At 43.0% G+C, this 17,275-nt stretch overlaps 1 protein-coding gene across 1 annotated transcript; it reads right to left on the bottom strand.

Annotated features, from left to right (window-relative positions):
• Positions 1 to 6,240: 6,240 nt before the first annotated feature.
• slc16a13 (solute carrier family 16 member 13) lies at positions 6,241 to 16,800 on the bottom strand. The gene is made up of 7 exons (XM_010887810.4): positions 16,459 to 16,800; positions 12,625 to 12,858; positions 12,243 to 12,386; positions 11,764 to 12,020; positions 9,523 to 9,717; positions 9,089 to 9,431; positions 6,241 to 7,813 (listed from the first exon to the last, which is right to left on the bottom strand). The coding sequence occupies exons 2-7, from the start codon at positions 12,854 to 12,856 to the stop codon at positions 7,488 to 7,490; spliced, it is 1,497 nt and encodes a 498-aa protein (XP_010886112.1). The 5' UTR covers positions 12,857 to 12,858; positions 16,459 to 16,800; the 3' UTR covers positions 6,241 to 7,487.
• Positions 16,801 to 17,275: the final 475 nt, after the last annotated feature.

The raw sequence follows: 17,275 nt of genomic DNA, 5'->3' as shown, positions 1-17,275 counted from the left end.
TGATTGGGTGTGGTTAAAGTGAGATCAATAGGACATAATGTGTAATGTTTGTCTCTAAGGAAAACATCTTTCAAACTGCTTAGGTTAACTTTCAGTATGACCAATGTGAATTTGATAGGAGACTTTCTGAATATAACTTTCAGCTATTGAGAAATAATACTGTCATCTGTCTGGAAGTCTTATCTGATCTGCCAAGCTGTTACGTCATGACATTAGTTGTGTTCGAGTGCGGAGTGCTGTTATTCACCATGCTCATTGAGTTCGTATTTAGAAATGTGTGGTCGTACTTCATGATATGCCGTTGCAAGTACAACTTGTAAATGTGTAATAACAATTACGAGTTGTATTATGGTGTGCGCACTGTTCTATAATGGTTGCAAAGTTGTACAAATGTTAATCCAATCAGTTTGACTTGCAAGCATAATTTATTTTCATATATTTGTAAGTAATTTTATGACTGTCAATATTCTGCTATGGAACAACCAATCTAATAGCGCTGTGTTGTTGTCCCTATGTCATCATAATTAATGTAGCTCCAGGACCGTCATTGCTACTGTCCTGTAGTTAGTTGGTTACCCCAGTCCAAAGACAGAATATTCCCCTGCCCCCCACCCTTTGACCTAAACCTAACCTCAGTGGCACCTGTGCCTAAACCTAACCCCAGTGGGGCCTGTGCCTAAACCTAACCCCAGTTGTGCCAACATTAATGATGATGTTGTAACAACAACACCAACACAGCAATATCACATCAGACATCAATATTTGCTCCTTTTCTCAATCACCTCCATGTCACCTGCTCTCACTGCCCTGATGGCATCCTCATGCTCTCTCTCTCCCTCCCTCTACTCTGAACACACCAAAGTGAACATGAAAGAAATATTATCGGTAAACAAGTGGTGTTTCTTGCCATGATGTTCAGTAATGGATTACTAACCATTTCTGATCTGAATGACAATGATTATTATATCAATAGACATTGACTTGTCTCTTGTACTACTGTATACTTCTATCATCGGACTGGTACACATTTTCTCACTGCTCTCAGCATACTTTTATTCTTTTCTGAGCCTGCCCAAAAAACTGGCAAATGTCACTGCCTCTCTTCCTCTTGCTCAAGATGACACTCACTGAATAAATGCTGACTGTAATAAAACTGGTGGCATTTTAATCAAACAAACACTCATAATGTTACTTATAAGCAAGTACAGCTATATAGCAGGCACGTGCACAGGCAGGGGCGAAGGGGAGCGACTCCCCCTTCCCCTCTGCCCTGCCATTGACAAAGTGCCCTCTGGATGTTGTTGTTTTTTTAAGAATATCATGTTTTTCTTAACACAACCAAAGAGTACGTAGGTACATGAAAAATAGGCACCCAAGTGAAAAAAAGAACACCCCTCTCCTTCCAAATGGTTTTGTCTAAACGTGAACCTTACCGCGCGTCCAGTGTCCACTCTGCGTTCGAGTTGCAGCGTCAACAAACATCTCAAACTGTTTCCCATATAGGCTATACGTAGTCAAAGTACAAACACATTAAACGCTACCATGACACAAATAAAAATGACAAAATGAACATTTGGACGATTTATTTACGTTTGCAGCGTTTTCAACAAGCATCGATACAGTTACCTACAAGATCATTCCTGCCCAAGGATTCTCATGCCACGCCTACGTCGCATCTGGAAATGTCACCAGACAATCCGAACACCACTTAAACCGCAACACCGGCTGGTTACCTCTTAATTCAAGCGCCTTGGCTATGTACGTCTAATGCCGCTATGTGATACTCAGTGGCGTTTTCATATGTAAAAAATTGGTGTTGCACAAACCATTTCAGAATATAGGATTACATACCAGTAAAGCTAAAACTCCCTCTAGCTACTGATGTGTTTATTCAACACATCAACAAACAGCGTGGCTCCACAAAACACTTTTAACGACAGCGGCTCGCTTCTACCAGGTGTTGTATTACACATACTGGAGAAAGAGAGAGACCTTCTTGTGTAATTGCTCTCCATCTCACACACACACATATTATTACTGTCACATATACAAACCTAAATTAGGAATGCAACCAAGCTCAGAACCAATGTGCCTACTGGGCCATACGCGAACAGCAATTAACTCAACACCAAAATACAACTTTTTAGGGATACAGATCCATTCTATGTAAACAACCTTAATAGATAACCATGGACACACTGACACTCGTCACCATCTATATCAATCGAACCAGCCCAAAAATATGACCAATGCGGGGACCAGTACCACAAAAGCCGGATGATAGAATATGCTTTCACTCACCAATGCTGAGGGCTGACTTGAAGAAAAAGGTGGCACGGCGGTTGTTTCTCTGGGCAAACATTTCGATCACTTTGGGAGTGAAGTCATGTAATTGCTGAATCAGCTGGCTTTCGATGGACAACATGGCCAATGCGTTGAGTCGCGACTGTCCCATGGTATTGTTAGTGAATGTTTTTACCCTCTTCAAGGTGGAAATGTTCCTCTCTGACTCGGATGTCGTCATACAGTGGATATCAAAAGTCTACACACCCCTGTAAAAATGTCAGGTTTTTGTGATGTAAAAGAATGAGACAAAGATAAATCATGTCAGAACTTTTTCCACTTTTAATGTGACCTATAATGTGAACAATTCAATTGAAAACAAACAAATCTTTGAGGGGGAAAAATAAAAACCTTATCATAACCTGGTTGCATAAGTGTCCACACCCTCTTATAACTGGGGATGTGGCTGTGTTCAGAATTTACCAATCACATTCAAACGCATGTTAAATAGAAGTCATTACACCCCTGCCATCATTTAAAGTGACTCTGATTAATCACAAATGAAGTTCAGCTGTTCTAGTAGGATTTTCCTGACATTTTCTTAGTTGCATCTCAGAGCAAAAGCCATGGTCCGCAGAGAGCTTCCAAAGCATCTGAGGGATCTCATTGTTGAAAGATATCAGTCAGGGGTACAAAATAATTTCCAAAGCATTAGATATACCATGGAACACAGTGAAGACAGTCATCATCAAGTGGAGAAAATATGGCACAACAGTGACATTACCAAGAACTGGACGTCCCTCCAAAATTGATGAAAAGACAGAAAAAAAACAGGTCAGGGAGGCTTCCAAGAGGCCTACAGCAACATTAAAGGAACTGCAGGAATTTCTGGCTGGGTGCTACATGTGACAACAATCTCCTGTATTCTTCATATGAATGGGCTATGGGGTAGAGTGGCAAGAAGGAAGACTTTTCTTACAAAGAAAAGCATCCAAGCCTGGCTGAATTTGCAAAAATAAACATTAAGTCCCCCAAAAGCATGTGGTCTGATGAAATCAAGGTTGAACTTTTTGGCCATAATTCCAAAAGGTATGTTTGGCACAAAAGCAACACTGCACATCACCCAAAGAACACCATACCCACAGTGAAGCATGGTGGTGGCATCATCATGCTTTGGGGCTGTTTTTCTTCAGCTGGAACTCGGGCCTTAGTCAGGGTGGAGGGAATTATAAACAGTTCCAAATACCAGGCAATTTTGGCACAAAACCTTCAGGCATCCGTTAGAAAGCTGAAGATGAAGAGGAAGTTCACCTTTCAGCACAACAACGACCCAAAGCACACATTCAAATCCACAAAAGTATGGCTTCACCAGAAGAAAATTTACGTATTGGAATGGCCCAGCCAGAGCCCATACCTGAGGGCTGTGCACAGGAGATATCTGACAGATTTGGAGTGCTTTTGCAAAGAAGAGTGGGCAAATATTGCCACGTCAAGATGTGCAATGCTTATAGACTCCTTCCCAAAAAGACTGAGTGATGTAATAAAATCAAAAGGTGCTTCAACACAGTATTAGTTTAATGGTGTGCACACTTATGCAACCAGGTTATTGTGAGTTTTTCATTTCCCCCCCTCAAAGATTTCAGTTTGTTTTTCAATTGAATTGTTCATGTTATAGGTCACAATAAAAGGTGGAAAAAGTTCTGATATGATTTAATTTTGTCTCATTCTTTTACATCACAAGAACCTGGCATTTTAACAGGGGTGTGTAGACTTTGTATATCCACTGTAGGTATTGTTATGATAATTTTCAGCAGAGTGACGGTCTCAGCAAAAGCCACCTCTAGGTTGTTTTCATGGATGGATATTACAGAGACAGGTCTGTCTTACCAGTGTGAAACTCAGTGTGGCGGTACAGAGTGATCAGCTCAGACTTAAATTTTTCCTCATTTCCTAGAGGCCATAGTTTCACCGCACAGTCAAGCTCCGATGTAGGGAATGACAGGAAAAATTGTGGGAAAAGCGAGCTGTAAACCAGCTTGGCAGCGATCAGGTGGTCACTTTGTGAAAACCTCTTCTCCACCTGGGAGATGACTGGGTCGCATGCCTCCTTAATCATCGGCGCTGTGTTGGTTACTCATCGGCCTGGCTCATCTGTTCCACCGTGAACGGTGGCAGCCCATTCATCAGTTTGCTTCCGCATATTCTGGACATTCTCCTTGAGCGCACTGCTAATCCCAGATGCATCGATGCTCCGTTTTTGCAGAGTGTTGTATAAAACAAACTTCTGGCATAATGAAAAAAAATTCCAGGAGCTGCAGAAAGGCTCGGTCCCAGAGTTTTTTTTACAGGCCTTATGCCTCACTTATGGTGTCCTCATCCCATCCTGGTAGTGTGCGTATGACCTCCATACACAGGAGTAGCGCAGCGCGGTTTTCCCAAACTGAATTGACAGTTTAACTTTTAAAGTTCCACCGTACAGCGGGTGTCCTTGGAATACGTCTCTGTGTTGCCTCAGCAAAGTGCTGCAACACGTTTTGGAGCGCCAGAGAAAAAGGTGGCAAAAGCAGTTAAATCAGCAAAAAACACATTCAGGATGCTCATCCTTGCTGAACAAAGTTGATGCAAGATCAGGTTCAGCTGGTGAGCATAGCATTGAACAAACTGGGCATGTGGGTATGTCACTTTTATTAGCGTCAGTACCCCTCAGACATTTCCACTCATTACAGCCACACCTTCATAAATCTGAACGATCAGCTTTTCTCCCCAGCTTCAGTAGTTCCAGCACACTTTTGATGCTATTAGAGAGGTCGAGTCCAGTTTTATCTTTGACTTCCACAAACTCCAAAAACCTCTCTGTCACTGAATTGTCAGGCAACATGTATCGCAACACAACCACCATTTGTGATTTACAGGAGACATCAGTTGTCTCATCTGCTTGTATGGCAACAAATGATGTCTCGTCCACTTGCTTGGCTATCTCCTCCCTGTATACATACATACAGTCTAACAGTTCGTTTTGTACAGTGCTAGATGTCCCTTTGAAGATGGGCTGAGCATCATAGTGCCTCTGAAGTCTCGAATCGCCCTCACACATAGTCTCAAAAATGCATCTGAATATTCCAGGATTCAGGGAGTTCACCGACTCGTTGTGCCCCTGCAGTGCGGTTTCACATTTTCCACACAGTTTAATACATGTTATGATCCGACTGAGAACGTACCTGTTTTCCTCCACCTGTTTGTTTTGCTGCTCAATGGAGCACCTGTATGCACTGTCAACTTGGGCTGCGACATTTACCCTTCCAAGTAAGCCCAATTTCACAGCATTGTCCAGGTGACTCCCGCTGCTCTCATGTTTTGCAATCCTCTGAGAAAGATGTTTCAAATCAAGCAGACTTGGAAAACAGAAGAGTGCCTTCTTTTGTATGCTAACCGTTAGCCACTTTTTCTTCAAAAACCACTCCATGTTAAACCCGCGGTTACTTTTACCAGCAGTTTGAGTGATGACAATATCCCGTGGCTGATGGGCCCCAAGTCACTTTACTTCAAGTTTCTCCTCCAAATTAAGGGTTTCAAAACGGTGCTCGGGTATGAAATCCACGTTATAAATTTTCTGGTGTTTATCTGGCGTTTGTGAAACTAACAAGCTAGCTAAGACAGTCTACCCTCCTCGCTCTTCTTTCTGACTAAAGTTGGCGCGAGACAGACAGACAGCCAATCCGGTCGGAAATACGAAAAGAAGCTGTAGTGGGGCAAACGACTGTCAGCCCCACTTGGCATCAAATTTGTATGATCTACATTGATCACACTAACATTCTGAGCATGCGTATTAATATTTTCACACGTACAATGTACATTGCATTGTACGCACGCTTAGCCTATGGCCTACTGCGAACTCGAATTGGCAGAACGCAGTCTGAAGCAGCAAGGCAGGGACCAATGAAAATAAATCAAATCCTAACACAAATTAAATGCAATTCAGGAAGATGCTAAATTCATTGATAAATGATAGGAAGTCATCTTCGAGAAATAAAAATAACATTTATTTCTGTTGACAACAGGTGGGGCTGAGCCCTAATGTCGCCCCTGTTGATATTATATTGGTTATTAGCTAACATACAACATACATTGGTTTACTGGTGAACCAATCCTTCCCGCTGTGGTTTTCACCCTCACTGTCTGACAAAGTTGGAAGTTCATCCCCTAACATCTGAAATAGATATACATATTTATAAATTCGCTGGCTACCTAGCTACCCTTAGCTTTAGTGGTGCTAGCTTGGAATGCATTGCTCAGCAGCTATAGTATTAGTGCATTGTTACAGTAACTACAGTAACTTAAAACTGTATACTAGGCTACAGTAACTGTACGTTACTAGGCTCAGCTGGCTCACATTCTTGGTAGGCAGACACATTTGTATTCAGAAATTAATATACCATCTCGCAGTTAATTTATTTCAGAAGGTCTGTTCATTTTTTCTACAATCAAATTAGAAGACAGGCTAATATACTGATTCTGGCTGCTTTTCATAATATGGCATATATATTTGCAAATATAATCATAAATACGATTAAATCCGGCCCAATTTATGTTTTATGTGGTTATTAAAATCACAAACCCTCTACTAAACATCTCAAACTTGATGCAAAGTACATAATAATAATTATTATAGACCTATATGTGTGTCAATAACTGTGCTTTTCTGGCCAGCAAAAATAGATTTCGACAAACACATTTTACATCAAATAAAAAAATATTTACAGCCCTCTGTTGAACTTCAAAATGCCCATGTGGGCCTTGAATCAAAAAGTTTTCCCACCCCTGATTCAGGTTATTATGCAAACTATGCTGCTGTGCTTTAGTGACCCGGTTGGGACTCTCTTTTTGGTTGCAGTGCAAACATGCTGGAGGTTTTGGTCAGGATCAAACAATGCGTGTGCAGTGCTTTGACTAGTTTCCTGTCTTGGAAGCTCATGGAGTGCTGCTTACTTGATAACTCGTTCTCCTAAGTGTCACAGTAAATAAAGGCCAAAATACACTTGGCAACTGTTTCCTGTTTCTCATTGTAATATACAAAATTGGTACATAAGAAAGGAAGAAAGCTCAGCTAACTTATTGGTCAGATTCACAGGCACATAATATATGAAAGGAATAATTATTGCTGGTTTTGGTTCGATGAGGTATGGTTGCTAGCACCCCACAACCAATCAGCATTTGGTATTGTCATCACTGGTCCTGCTTTGGTTTAGAGTGATGTGCTCGGCCGGTTCCGCCTGGAGGCCATTATGGTCCAGTTGAGGGTGTGGTTTGTTCTCTATGTAGTTCAGTTTGTCTGATATGGAGCTTGTCATAAGGCCGATTTCGGGACCCTGGTCCTGCTGACTCTGATTCTGGGTGTCTCTCCGGAGAGCGGACGGGTTAGCACAGGACCAGAAGTGAGGCAGAGTGGTTGTTACCATGGTACCCAGCAGGAGGAATCCCCCGGCGACCAAAAAGGAAGCGGTGTAACTCCCCGTCTGATCCTTTAGCCAACCTGCCGAGGTATAGATTCAAACGTTATTAGAGGTGGAGAAAACAAGAGAGAGAGAGAAATGGCACCCATTAGATGGAGGAAGGGAAGAGAACTGAAAGTGAAGCGTGACAGGGTGTCGGAGAGTATTGACCTACACGTCTGCACACGTTTGTGTTTTATTTTAAGACTGTACAATTCAAAACAAGTCTTTTGCGTATTCCTACAAAGTTGTTTCGAAGATCTCCTGACAGCAGTCTAAGAACTTCAGCCCAACAATAACATCTCCCGGGACTCCAAGCTCCTGGATCCTTCATCAACACCCCCTGGCTTCATCACTCCAAGCCTGGCACCTGCTGTGAATCCCAATCCAGACATGAATTGGACTAGTCCTGAAATGCAGGTTTACCCATTCCTATGCTTGTTCAATAGTACAGCCGTACAGGGAAGCTTTTGATTTTAAACGAAAAGCTACTGGAAACTGGCAAACAAGTAAACAATTTAATTTTAAAACTAATTTCATAGACACTAAAACCATGGGAACTTCTCTACCCAAGCCCAGGTCAAATCTTTGTTATTGACCTAATTCAGTTTCCTATCCCAGGTTCAAAGGTCCACTTCAGTTAGCTAATCATAAACTGATTTGACCCAGATCGACTTGACATTTTAAAAATGTCAACAGTGGATAAATATGGCTCTTCAATTCGGTAACTGAGAGCAATACTTAGGGTGTAGATTAACCACCATGGGGAATAGTAATGCTTGCAGAAATGTGTTCCTAATCCCTTCACCAAACAATGCAGACAGAAACACCCGGCCGGCGCTGCATTCTAGAGCACTGCATTGCAGTGCGGAGGCATCCATAACAGTCTACATTCAAGCCTTGACTGCACCCCTTGCCTGGTTATGGTTGGGAGGACCACAGTAAAATGCATTTTGGCCAGCAACACTGTCTAACTCTAATTCTAAAAACATGCATTTTGAATTTATTTGACTGATTGCCCTGAAGGGACTCCTTCAAATGACCTCATGAAGGGAGTCAGGAGAGGGAGTCTCCTCTTGCGCGACAGAAGCGTACTTTGCATTGGCTCTACTGTCTTTCTGATTGTTTGAGCGGTGTGAAAAAAGCACAGTGACTTTAGGGGGGTATAAATCACAGTCTTTGACTCGCGGAGTTGCTGCAACGAGACAAGGTTGTAAGTGGGTTAGGGTGAATTAATTTGGGGGGAGGTAAGGGGGGATGACTGGGAGAGGAATCGGATGATTATGCTTCACTGCCGCTCATCTCCGCCGTTGTACCTGACAGCGGTGCCCCCAGCAGTCCGCCCGAGCTCTCGATCATCTGCAGGAGCCCCAGAGCGCCCAGCATCCGTTCCATGCCCACGATCTCCGGCACTGCGGCGAACACCAGCGGGGTCATGGCGCCGGAGCAGAACCCGTAAAGCAGGCCGACGGTCAGCAGACCCGGGTAGGATGTCCCGCCCATGGAGCCCAGGGGCAGGAGGAGGAGGAAGAGGCCCGTCAGGCCCGTCCAGAGGGTCAGCAGGTGGAGGAGGCGGAAGCGACCCAGGTCAGAGGACCAGCCGGCCACCACACGGCCCACAATGTCGCTTATACCTGTGGCCGAGATGACGAAGGCAGCCTGGAAGGCAACGGGGGGTGTATTTTAGGGTTGAAAATGAGCATTACATTTACAAACAAACGCGTAGGTTTCAATGTGAGTCGATGGTCACCTGGTACTCAGTGAAGCCCTCGTGACGACTGTGGGCCACCAGGTGGACATATGGCACGAAGTAGCCGCAGTTGAAAAAGGAGAGGGCCAGGCTGTAGGTGAGGAAAGGCCGCTGAAAGAGGAGAGACAGCTCCAGGTAGGAGTAACACCGCCATAGGATGGAGGAGCAGGACCAGACCTGTTTACCCGGGGCCAACTGGAGAGGAGGAGGAGGGAGGAAGGGGGAGAGGGACGAAGAGAATTAGGAGAGTTAGGTGATAGAGGGAATAAGAGAAAGATGGAAATAACGGGAAACTCAAAAATTGCCCAAATTCCACCCGTTTCATGACACAGAAGGTGTTTAAAGGATTAACGTATGATTGGAAGTGATACAGTATTTACACTGGTTCTAACCTGTGTCCATTGTGTTTCAACAGTTCCCGTTATACTGTAGGTAAAGGCTGGTTTCGAGGACACTGATTAATCTAGTTCCTGGAGTCAACCTGAATGAAAAACCTCAGTTGAGCCATGTCCAGAAAACCGGCACTATAAAGAAGTTCAAAGTGTTGCTTTTTCAGCTCCTACAGTGGATATAAACATTCTACACACCCCTGTTAATGACAGGTTTTTGTGATGTAAAAGAATGAGACAAATATAAATCAAGTCAGAACTTTTTCCACTTTTAATGTGACCTATAATGTGAACAATTCAATTGAAAACAAACAAATATTTGAGGCGGAACAAATGAAAAATAAAAACCTTACAATAACCTGGTTGCATAAGTGTGCACACCCTCTTATAACTGGGGATGTGGCTGTTTTCAGAATTAAGTTCAGCTGTTCTATTTTCCTGACATTTTCTAAGTTGCATCTCAGAGCAAAAGCCATGGTCCGCAAAGAGCTTCCAAAGCATCAGAGGGACCTCATTGTTGAAAGATATCAGTCAGGAGACGGGTACAAAATAATTTCCAAAGCATTAGATATACCATGGAACACAGTGAAGACAATCATCATCAAGTGGAGAAAATATGTCCCAACAGAAACATTACCATGAACTGGATGTCCCTCCAAGATTGATGAAAAGATGATAAGAAAACTGTCCAGGGAGGCTTCCAAGAGGCCAACAGCAACATTTAAGGAACTGCAGGAATTTCTGGCAAGTACTGGCTGTGTGCTACATGTGACAACAAACTCCCGTATTCTTCATATGAATGGGCTATGGGGTAGGGTGGCAAGACGGAAGCCTTTACTTACAAAGAAAAACATCCAAGCCCAGCTGAAGTTTGTAAGAACAAACATCAAGTCCCCCAAAACCCCAAAGCATCCGTTAGAAAGCTGAAGAGGAAGTTCACCTTTCAGAGCGACAACGACCCAAAGCACACATCCAAATCCACAAAAGCATGGCTTCACCAGAAGAAGATTAACATTTTGGAATGGCCCAGCCAGAGTCCAGACCTGAATCCAATTGTACATCTGTAGGGTGATCTGAATAGGGCTGTGCACAGATGTCCTCGCAATCTGACAGATTTGGAGCGCTTTTGAAAAGAAGAGTGGGCAAATGTCAAGATGTGCCATGCAAATAGACTCCTACCCAAAAAGTCTGAGTGCTGTAATAAAATCAAAAGGTGCTTCAACAAAGTATTAGTTTAAGGGTGTGCACACTTATGCAACCAGGTTATTGTGAGTTTTTCATTTTCCCCCCTCAAAGATTTCAGTTTGTTTTTCAATTTAATTTTTCATGTTATAGGTCACATTAAAGGTGGAAAAGGTTCTGACATGATTTATCTTTGTCTCATTCTTTTACATCACAAAAACCTGTCATTTTAACAGGGGTGTGTAGACTTTTTATAACCACTGTAGGTGTTGTTATGATCATTTTCAGCAGAGTGACGGATTCAGCAAAAGCCACCTCTAGGTTGTTCTCATGGATGGATCTTACAGAGACAGGTCTGTCTTACCAGTGTGAAACTCAGTGTGGCAGTACAGAGTGGTCAACTCAGACTTCAACATGATTTATCTTTGTCTCATTCTTTTATCAAAAGAACCTGGCATTTTAACAGGGGTGTGTAGACTTTTTATATCCATTGTATATTCCTACCAATGACTGCATCAAGCTTGTTCAGTGCATTTGCAGTTTGTTTTGGATGTTTCAGATATTTTCTTTGCTTGAATGTAAATAATTGTGTAATTTTGGAGTCACTCTTATTGTAAACAAGACTGTAATATGTTTCTTGCTGCATGTGTTACAGATGGTCACTTCATACCGCTGCTACAGCCTTGGGGGCCCCCAGGGGCCTGATGAGGGCCCCGCAGGCCACCATGTTGAGACTGAGGCCGCCCAGGATGAGCAGGGCCCCACGCCAGGCATACATCTCCAAGAGCAGCTGGAAGAAGGGCGAGAAGACGAACGACGACAGGCCTATACCCGTGAAGCCCAGCGCCATGGCCAGGGAGCGCCGCAGCGTGAAGTACTGCATCACCGACGCCACCATGGGGGTGAAGACCAGTGCCCATCCAGAACCTGGAGGCAACCGAGGCAAAAAGAGTGAGGGCAGAAGGGCGACAGACGGAGAGGACTGGATGTGGAGCGGCAGATAAAGGTGGTTGGTGACGCATCGTATACTGCTAAGTTCCCAACGTACTTAGTGTACATTTGGAGAAGTGGAAACAGGGGGTCGACACAGTGGAGCACAGTGGTGATCGATTTTAGGTTCGACGCGGTAAAGGTATAGTGCGTCCATGCCTGAGATGATGCCCATGGTGAGGTAGAGGTGTGTGACGCAGGTGGCCTGCGAGGCCAGGATGATGCCCAGTCCGGAGAGAAAACCTCCCGCCATCACCACAGGTCTGGCTCCGTACGCATTACACAGCGCTGTGCCCACCGGACCTGGGGAACGCAGAGGGTAAGCGACCAGACGACGCACTGTGTACCTGAGCGAGGTCAGTTTGGATGTACAGATTATTTACAACAGAGCATTCACCAACACACACACACACACAGACACACACACACACACACACAGACACACACACACACACACACACACACACACAGACACACACACACAGACACACACAGACACACACACACACACACACACAGACACCATCCAGTACTAACTCACTGATGCACTGCTGCATAGCCAGTCCAATTGACGTGATCCAGGAGATGGCCTGGGCACTTTCCCCAAAGTACAGCACGAACTCCACGAAGAAGACCCCCAGGCTACGGATGATCCCAAACACCAGGGCGGAGCACATGAACAGGGCACCCACCATCATCCAGCCCCGGCCCCGGCCCCCATCTGGAGATGCCGGCTGGCTCCGGGGCCCTTTGAGGGCTTGTGGACTGGCCATGGCTGGGATAGAAAGGCACATGGGGAGATGGAGAAAGAGGAGAACGGAGGTTATTTGTGGTCCTGAGCAGTAAGTGGAGGGTTTTGAATGCAAATGGAGGTGTTCAGACTAGGAACTGGACAGAGGGGGGCCGGAGAGTGAGACAGAGAATGAGACAAGGCGTTAAACAGAGATTAATGAGAGACTTATAGAGTGAGACAGGAGAGGGGGACCCAAGTTAGACCGAGTTAGACAGTTTTACAGTGAGTGAGAGTTGCAGTTATTGAGTTAATCAGTGAGGATTTCTGTCGGGAGTTGGACAGACAATGACACACTGAGAGACTGGATGGGTGTGATGGGGTTAACTTACAAGTATTCTGACACACTCATGAGTACGTCACACATGTCTATTAATTATAGCAGAACCATTATGCTAAGAACTTACTTCCTACCCCTGATGGAAGCTGAAATTCCTTTCAAAAGAATGACATATGGCACATCTTCATGCATGGACGACAGCCACCCAGGGCCTTTGGTCCCGAAAGGCCCAAACCAAGCAACTGCTTGGGGCCCCGTGGGGAAAGGCCCCTCTGGCTGCGTAGTAGCTGATATTACAAGTAGAAAAGTTGAAACTGCACACGGGACCATAGACACGTTTTCACACACGATCACGTTGATTTAATACACCACACACACACCCTGCCTGCACGTCTGTCTATTAAAATACATTTTCAGTGAGCCTCATGACACATTTGAGCCACCGTAGCTAACCACCTAAATAAGCCAGCTTCAGTCAGAGGAAACTACCGAAATGATGCGCTTGTATGCTAGTGGAGCTCAAAAATGAAAGAAGGTAAAAGAATAACAGGTAATTTTTCTGCAGCTCACTTGTTTCTTAATTAAGACTAACACTGCAAAGATGAGGATGAAGAAGGAAATATCTTTCCTTGTGATATCCCCGCCAATTCAGTTTGTTGCAGCAGCTATGTTAGCGCAGACCTCATGGACAATGTTTCCGTGGATAGCTCAGAAGCTGAGGACGTCTAGCCTGAATCATTCCATCAACAATGTATTGATGACCTGATGATGAATGAAAACTTTGGCTGGGCAAGCTTACCAACCATGACAAATGTCAGACAAATGTCGCCCACCGCAACATCCATGAGAATGAATACCAGGGTAGGGAAGACTTATCATGGAGACTACCTAAATCACATAATCTGTAACAAGCACACCAACTACATCTTAGAGTTGCACAAAGTGAGTTATTTTACCCATATGATATTTATGTTTGTGTAGTATAATCAATGAACCAATACATTTTGGAATTTTAGTCAACAAGCTTTTTCAAATTCCGATGCCTTTTTTTTTGTTGAGAAAACACACGCTCACAGATTAGCTCAGTTTGTCTTTCCAAAGTCCAACTTTCAAAGAATAATGCTGATTAAGCAATTGGTTAAAGATGCACTGAGTTATCTTAAAGCACACCCAATATGTCCTGTTACATATTATATGCAATGGGTGACAGTTCGAAATTGAATGACGCGTAACAACAGGACAAATCTTTCCTTTTAGCACCACAATTACAAGTTCTGTGTAGAATTGAGCAAAACTTGCCACAAGGCATTTAAAAAATATATTTATTTAATATTTATTTTGCAGTTGATCCGTAACTGAATGCTTATGAGCTATAGATATTTGGGGGTTTTTAACATTTCTTCCCCTGGAGTTCTGAATTCAACTACAGTATGAGGAATCACCAACAGACTAGACCAGAGGAAATGAAACTCCATAATCTGTGCGAGTTTCATTTCTTGACAAGAGCAGGGTAAACATTTGCTCCCCATCCATTGCTATGAATCCACGTTATCGCTTCACAAACACACAACCTGTGAATACGTCCCTGAAGGCAACATCTGAGTCAGCGCAGCCTTTCATCTTTTTTATCAAGAGTGATCCTGAAACCCCCTGCACTTAGCTGACAGTTGAAAGGTGTTTCTAGGATGTTTCCAAGATGGGTAAAAATAATTGCACTTTAAAAAAGCTAACTTAACCAATGAACCAATGACTAAATATTTTTGCGAGTTAGGTAGGCTTCACACTAAACAAATACTGCTCTAAGTGAGATGAATTTAAAATCATTACTTCATGTTTGGATTTGATAAACAATATGTCGAAACATTGAAATGGACATATTGTCAATACCCCAATTTCGGCATTAGAACCAAAAACATTTAGTTTAGTTTGATTCAAATTTGGGAATTGGTTAGATAGAAATCTCTCTTTAAAAATACACTACTGAGCTGATAAAGAAGGTGAGGGGTAAAATTGGTTTATTCTCTAGCTACCAATAATATCTGTCTTCTCAGCTTAGAATGAAAATTGTACAAGATGCTTATGTCAGTCCTAGATTACGGTGATGTTCTGTACATGCATGCCTCAATATCAGTATCAACCATCTTTGTGTTTTGTTACGGGTGCAAACATTCACACACATTGTCTTTTATACATTTAAGTTAGCTGGAACTGCGGCTTCCAGAAGGGCCAGTCACATTGCATGTTTGAACAGTATACAAGGCTTTTACGTCAAAACGTTCAAACTACAAAGTAAGTTAGAAAGTCAGCAGTAATCTAATGTTCTCTCAAGACTGGTTAGTGTTAGAGATACTGCATTCTCATACAGAGGTACACTTGATTTAGACCACCATGCCACTGACTCATGGAAAGTTTTTTTCAGAGTAAACCTATGCTAGACGTTAGGTGCAAATGCTTGATGAATTACCTTTTTATTGTTCAATGTGACTTTTCCTTCATTTATTTTTTCATATTTGTGTGTTTTTATTTGCCGTGACACAGGGCCTAGCCGTGACACCATACAAACTTCTCTGTATAAATGGAGCTCAAAGAATTTACCAGCCAAATGCTCTTGACCACTAGGCCACCCTGCCATGCCAAAGTCACCTGCATTTAACAGGAGACTTTCAAACAGGTTATTACTATTTACAAAAAAAAAAAATACATTGTTCCAATCATGGCTCCTATTTACAAAAAATAAACATTGTTCAGTCTGTTGACACACAATGTGTAATGACATTCAGACGCTGTTCCATTTGTGTAGATTCGGTATCAGTCTGGGAGCCCTACTTTCATGTGGCACAAGGGGAGAGGCTCTAGCTCACAGTATGACCCTGACCTTAGGGTTATATGTTAGATCAGCAGGCGAAAATAGGGCTAGTTGTAATCTATACTGGTAAACCAGCTAGTGGAAGTACAGGAGCTCAACTCTCTCTAGGTCTCATTTTACCACTGGGCACTGGCTCCTGCCCAATTTAACCCCTGGGATCAAGCATGCTAGCACATATTTCCGTAGTCATACCTATGTAATTACTATGTTGTTACTACAGTTCTGTGTTAGTCACATATGCAACTTCATCTAAAGCGTTATTCAGAAGTACATATTGAAAGAAATGTATTTACCCATAGTACAGCACTTTCTGCCAAAGACTATCATGAAGTTACTGTTTAGGTCTGTTACACTAGTAGACCTCAGTAGTAATAAGCCAGAAACGAAAACCCCTTTTGAAAATAGGAATGACACTGACAATCATATTTATCCAACTTACCAAATGTAGGTTAATGTAGGGTAGTCTTCGGTTCTCTGGAAAAACCTGACTAGAAGGTAGAATCCATGTGTCCAAGTGACGGCTACTAATGAACTGTGAAGTGACTACAAGAGATTACTGTTGAACTCTGTCCTCAGTGGTTTTGTTAAGCTGGCTGCTACATTGCCGCAACTCCCACTCGTCAGTTCCCTATGAAATTGTTCAGAGGATTTCCCTGAACCGGCAATGTGTGGACCCAGCTTGAAGGATTTTAATAAACAGGTGCTTTTCAAAGAACACAGCAAAGTTACAAGATCTAAACAATGCCACTAGCTTCAACAATTGCTGTATTCAGAATATTAGCAATTTGCAATATTACAATATGGTTCCCTTTTATGCCAGAAGAGCTGTCTGGAACACAGTGCCCGTGCTTTTTAAACAAATTAGCCATGCGCAGCCCGGATTACAAATTGTGCCAAATGGATTGATCAAGACTGAATGAAAATGTGATTTGCATTAAACAATTCAATGGATGGCATAGACACTCATATGCAATTCTGCTTTATTTCATATTTATGCCATCAGCCCACAGTTGTTCAACTGTGCATGCCTTAGACTGCAGGGAATGCATTTGAAAGCTTTTCAACAGTCAAGCAAAGCTTTATGGATTTTGCTGCAGTTGTCTGGAGTGTTCAAACGGTAACTTGGATTGCTGACCAAAGAGAAAAAGGTAGGAAACTAGCATTAACGAAGTACAGACTAACAAGGCATTTCTAACACCCAGTTTATAGCGTTGTTAATGATTGATCTTTTTCTAAAGACACAAGTATTTGGTTGT

Source organism: Esox lucius, chromosome 24 (genome assembly GCF_011004845.1).
Source record: "Esox lucius isolate fEsoLuc1 chromosome 24, fEsoLuc1.pri, whole genome shotgun sequence".
NCBI lineage: Eukaryota > Metazoa > Chordata > Actinopteri > Esociformes > Esocidae > Esox > Esox lucius.
Note: the sequence above shows the minus strand (reverse complement) of the source record. Positions and strands in the feature narration are given on the sequence as shown.

What these genes read in the sequence shown, in the direction of transcription:
- slc16a13 (XM_010887810.4), bottom strand. Translation starts at nt 12,856, where the DNA reads ATGGCCAGTCCACAAGCCCTCAAAGGGCCCCGGAGCCAGCCGGCATCT. An exon ending in CACCATGGGCATCATCTCAG is followed by an intron (nt 12,021 to 12,242) that starts GCATGGACGCAC and finishes GGTTGCCTCCAG; the next exon opens with GTTCTGGATGGGCACTGGTC. An exon ending in CCCCCAAGGCTGTAGCAGCG is followed by an intron (nt 9,718 to 11,763) that starts GTATGAAGTGAC and finishes CCTCCTCTCCAG; the next exon opens with TTGGCCCCGGGTAAACAGGT.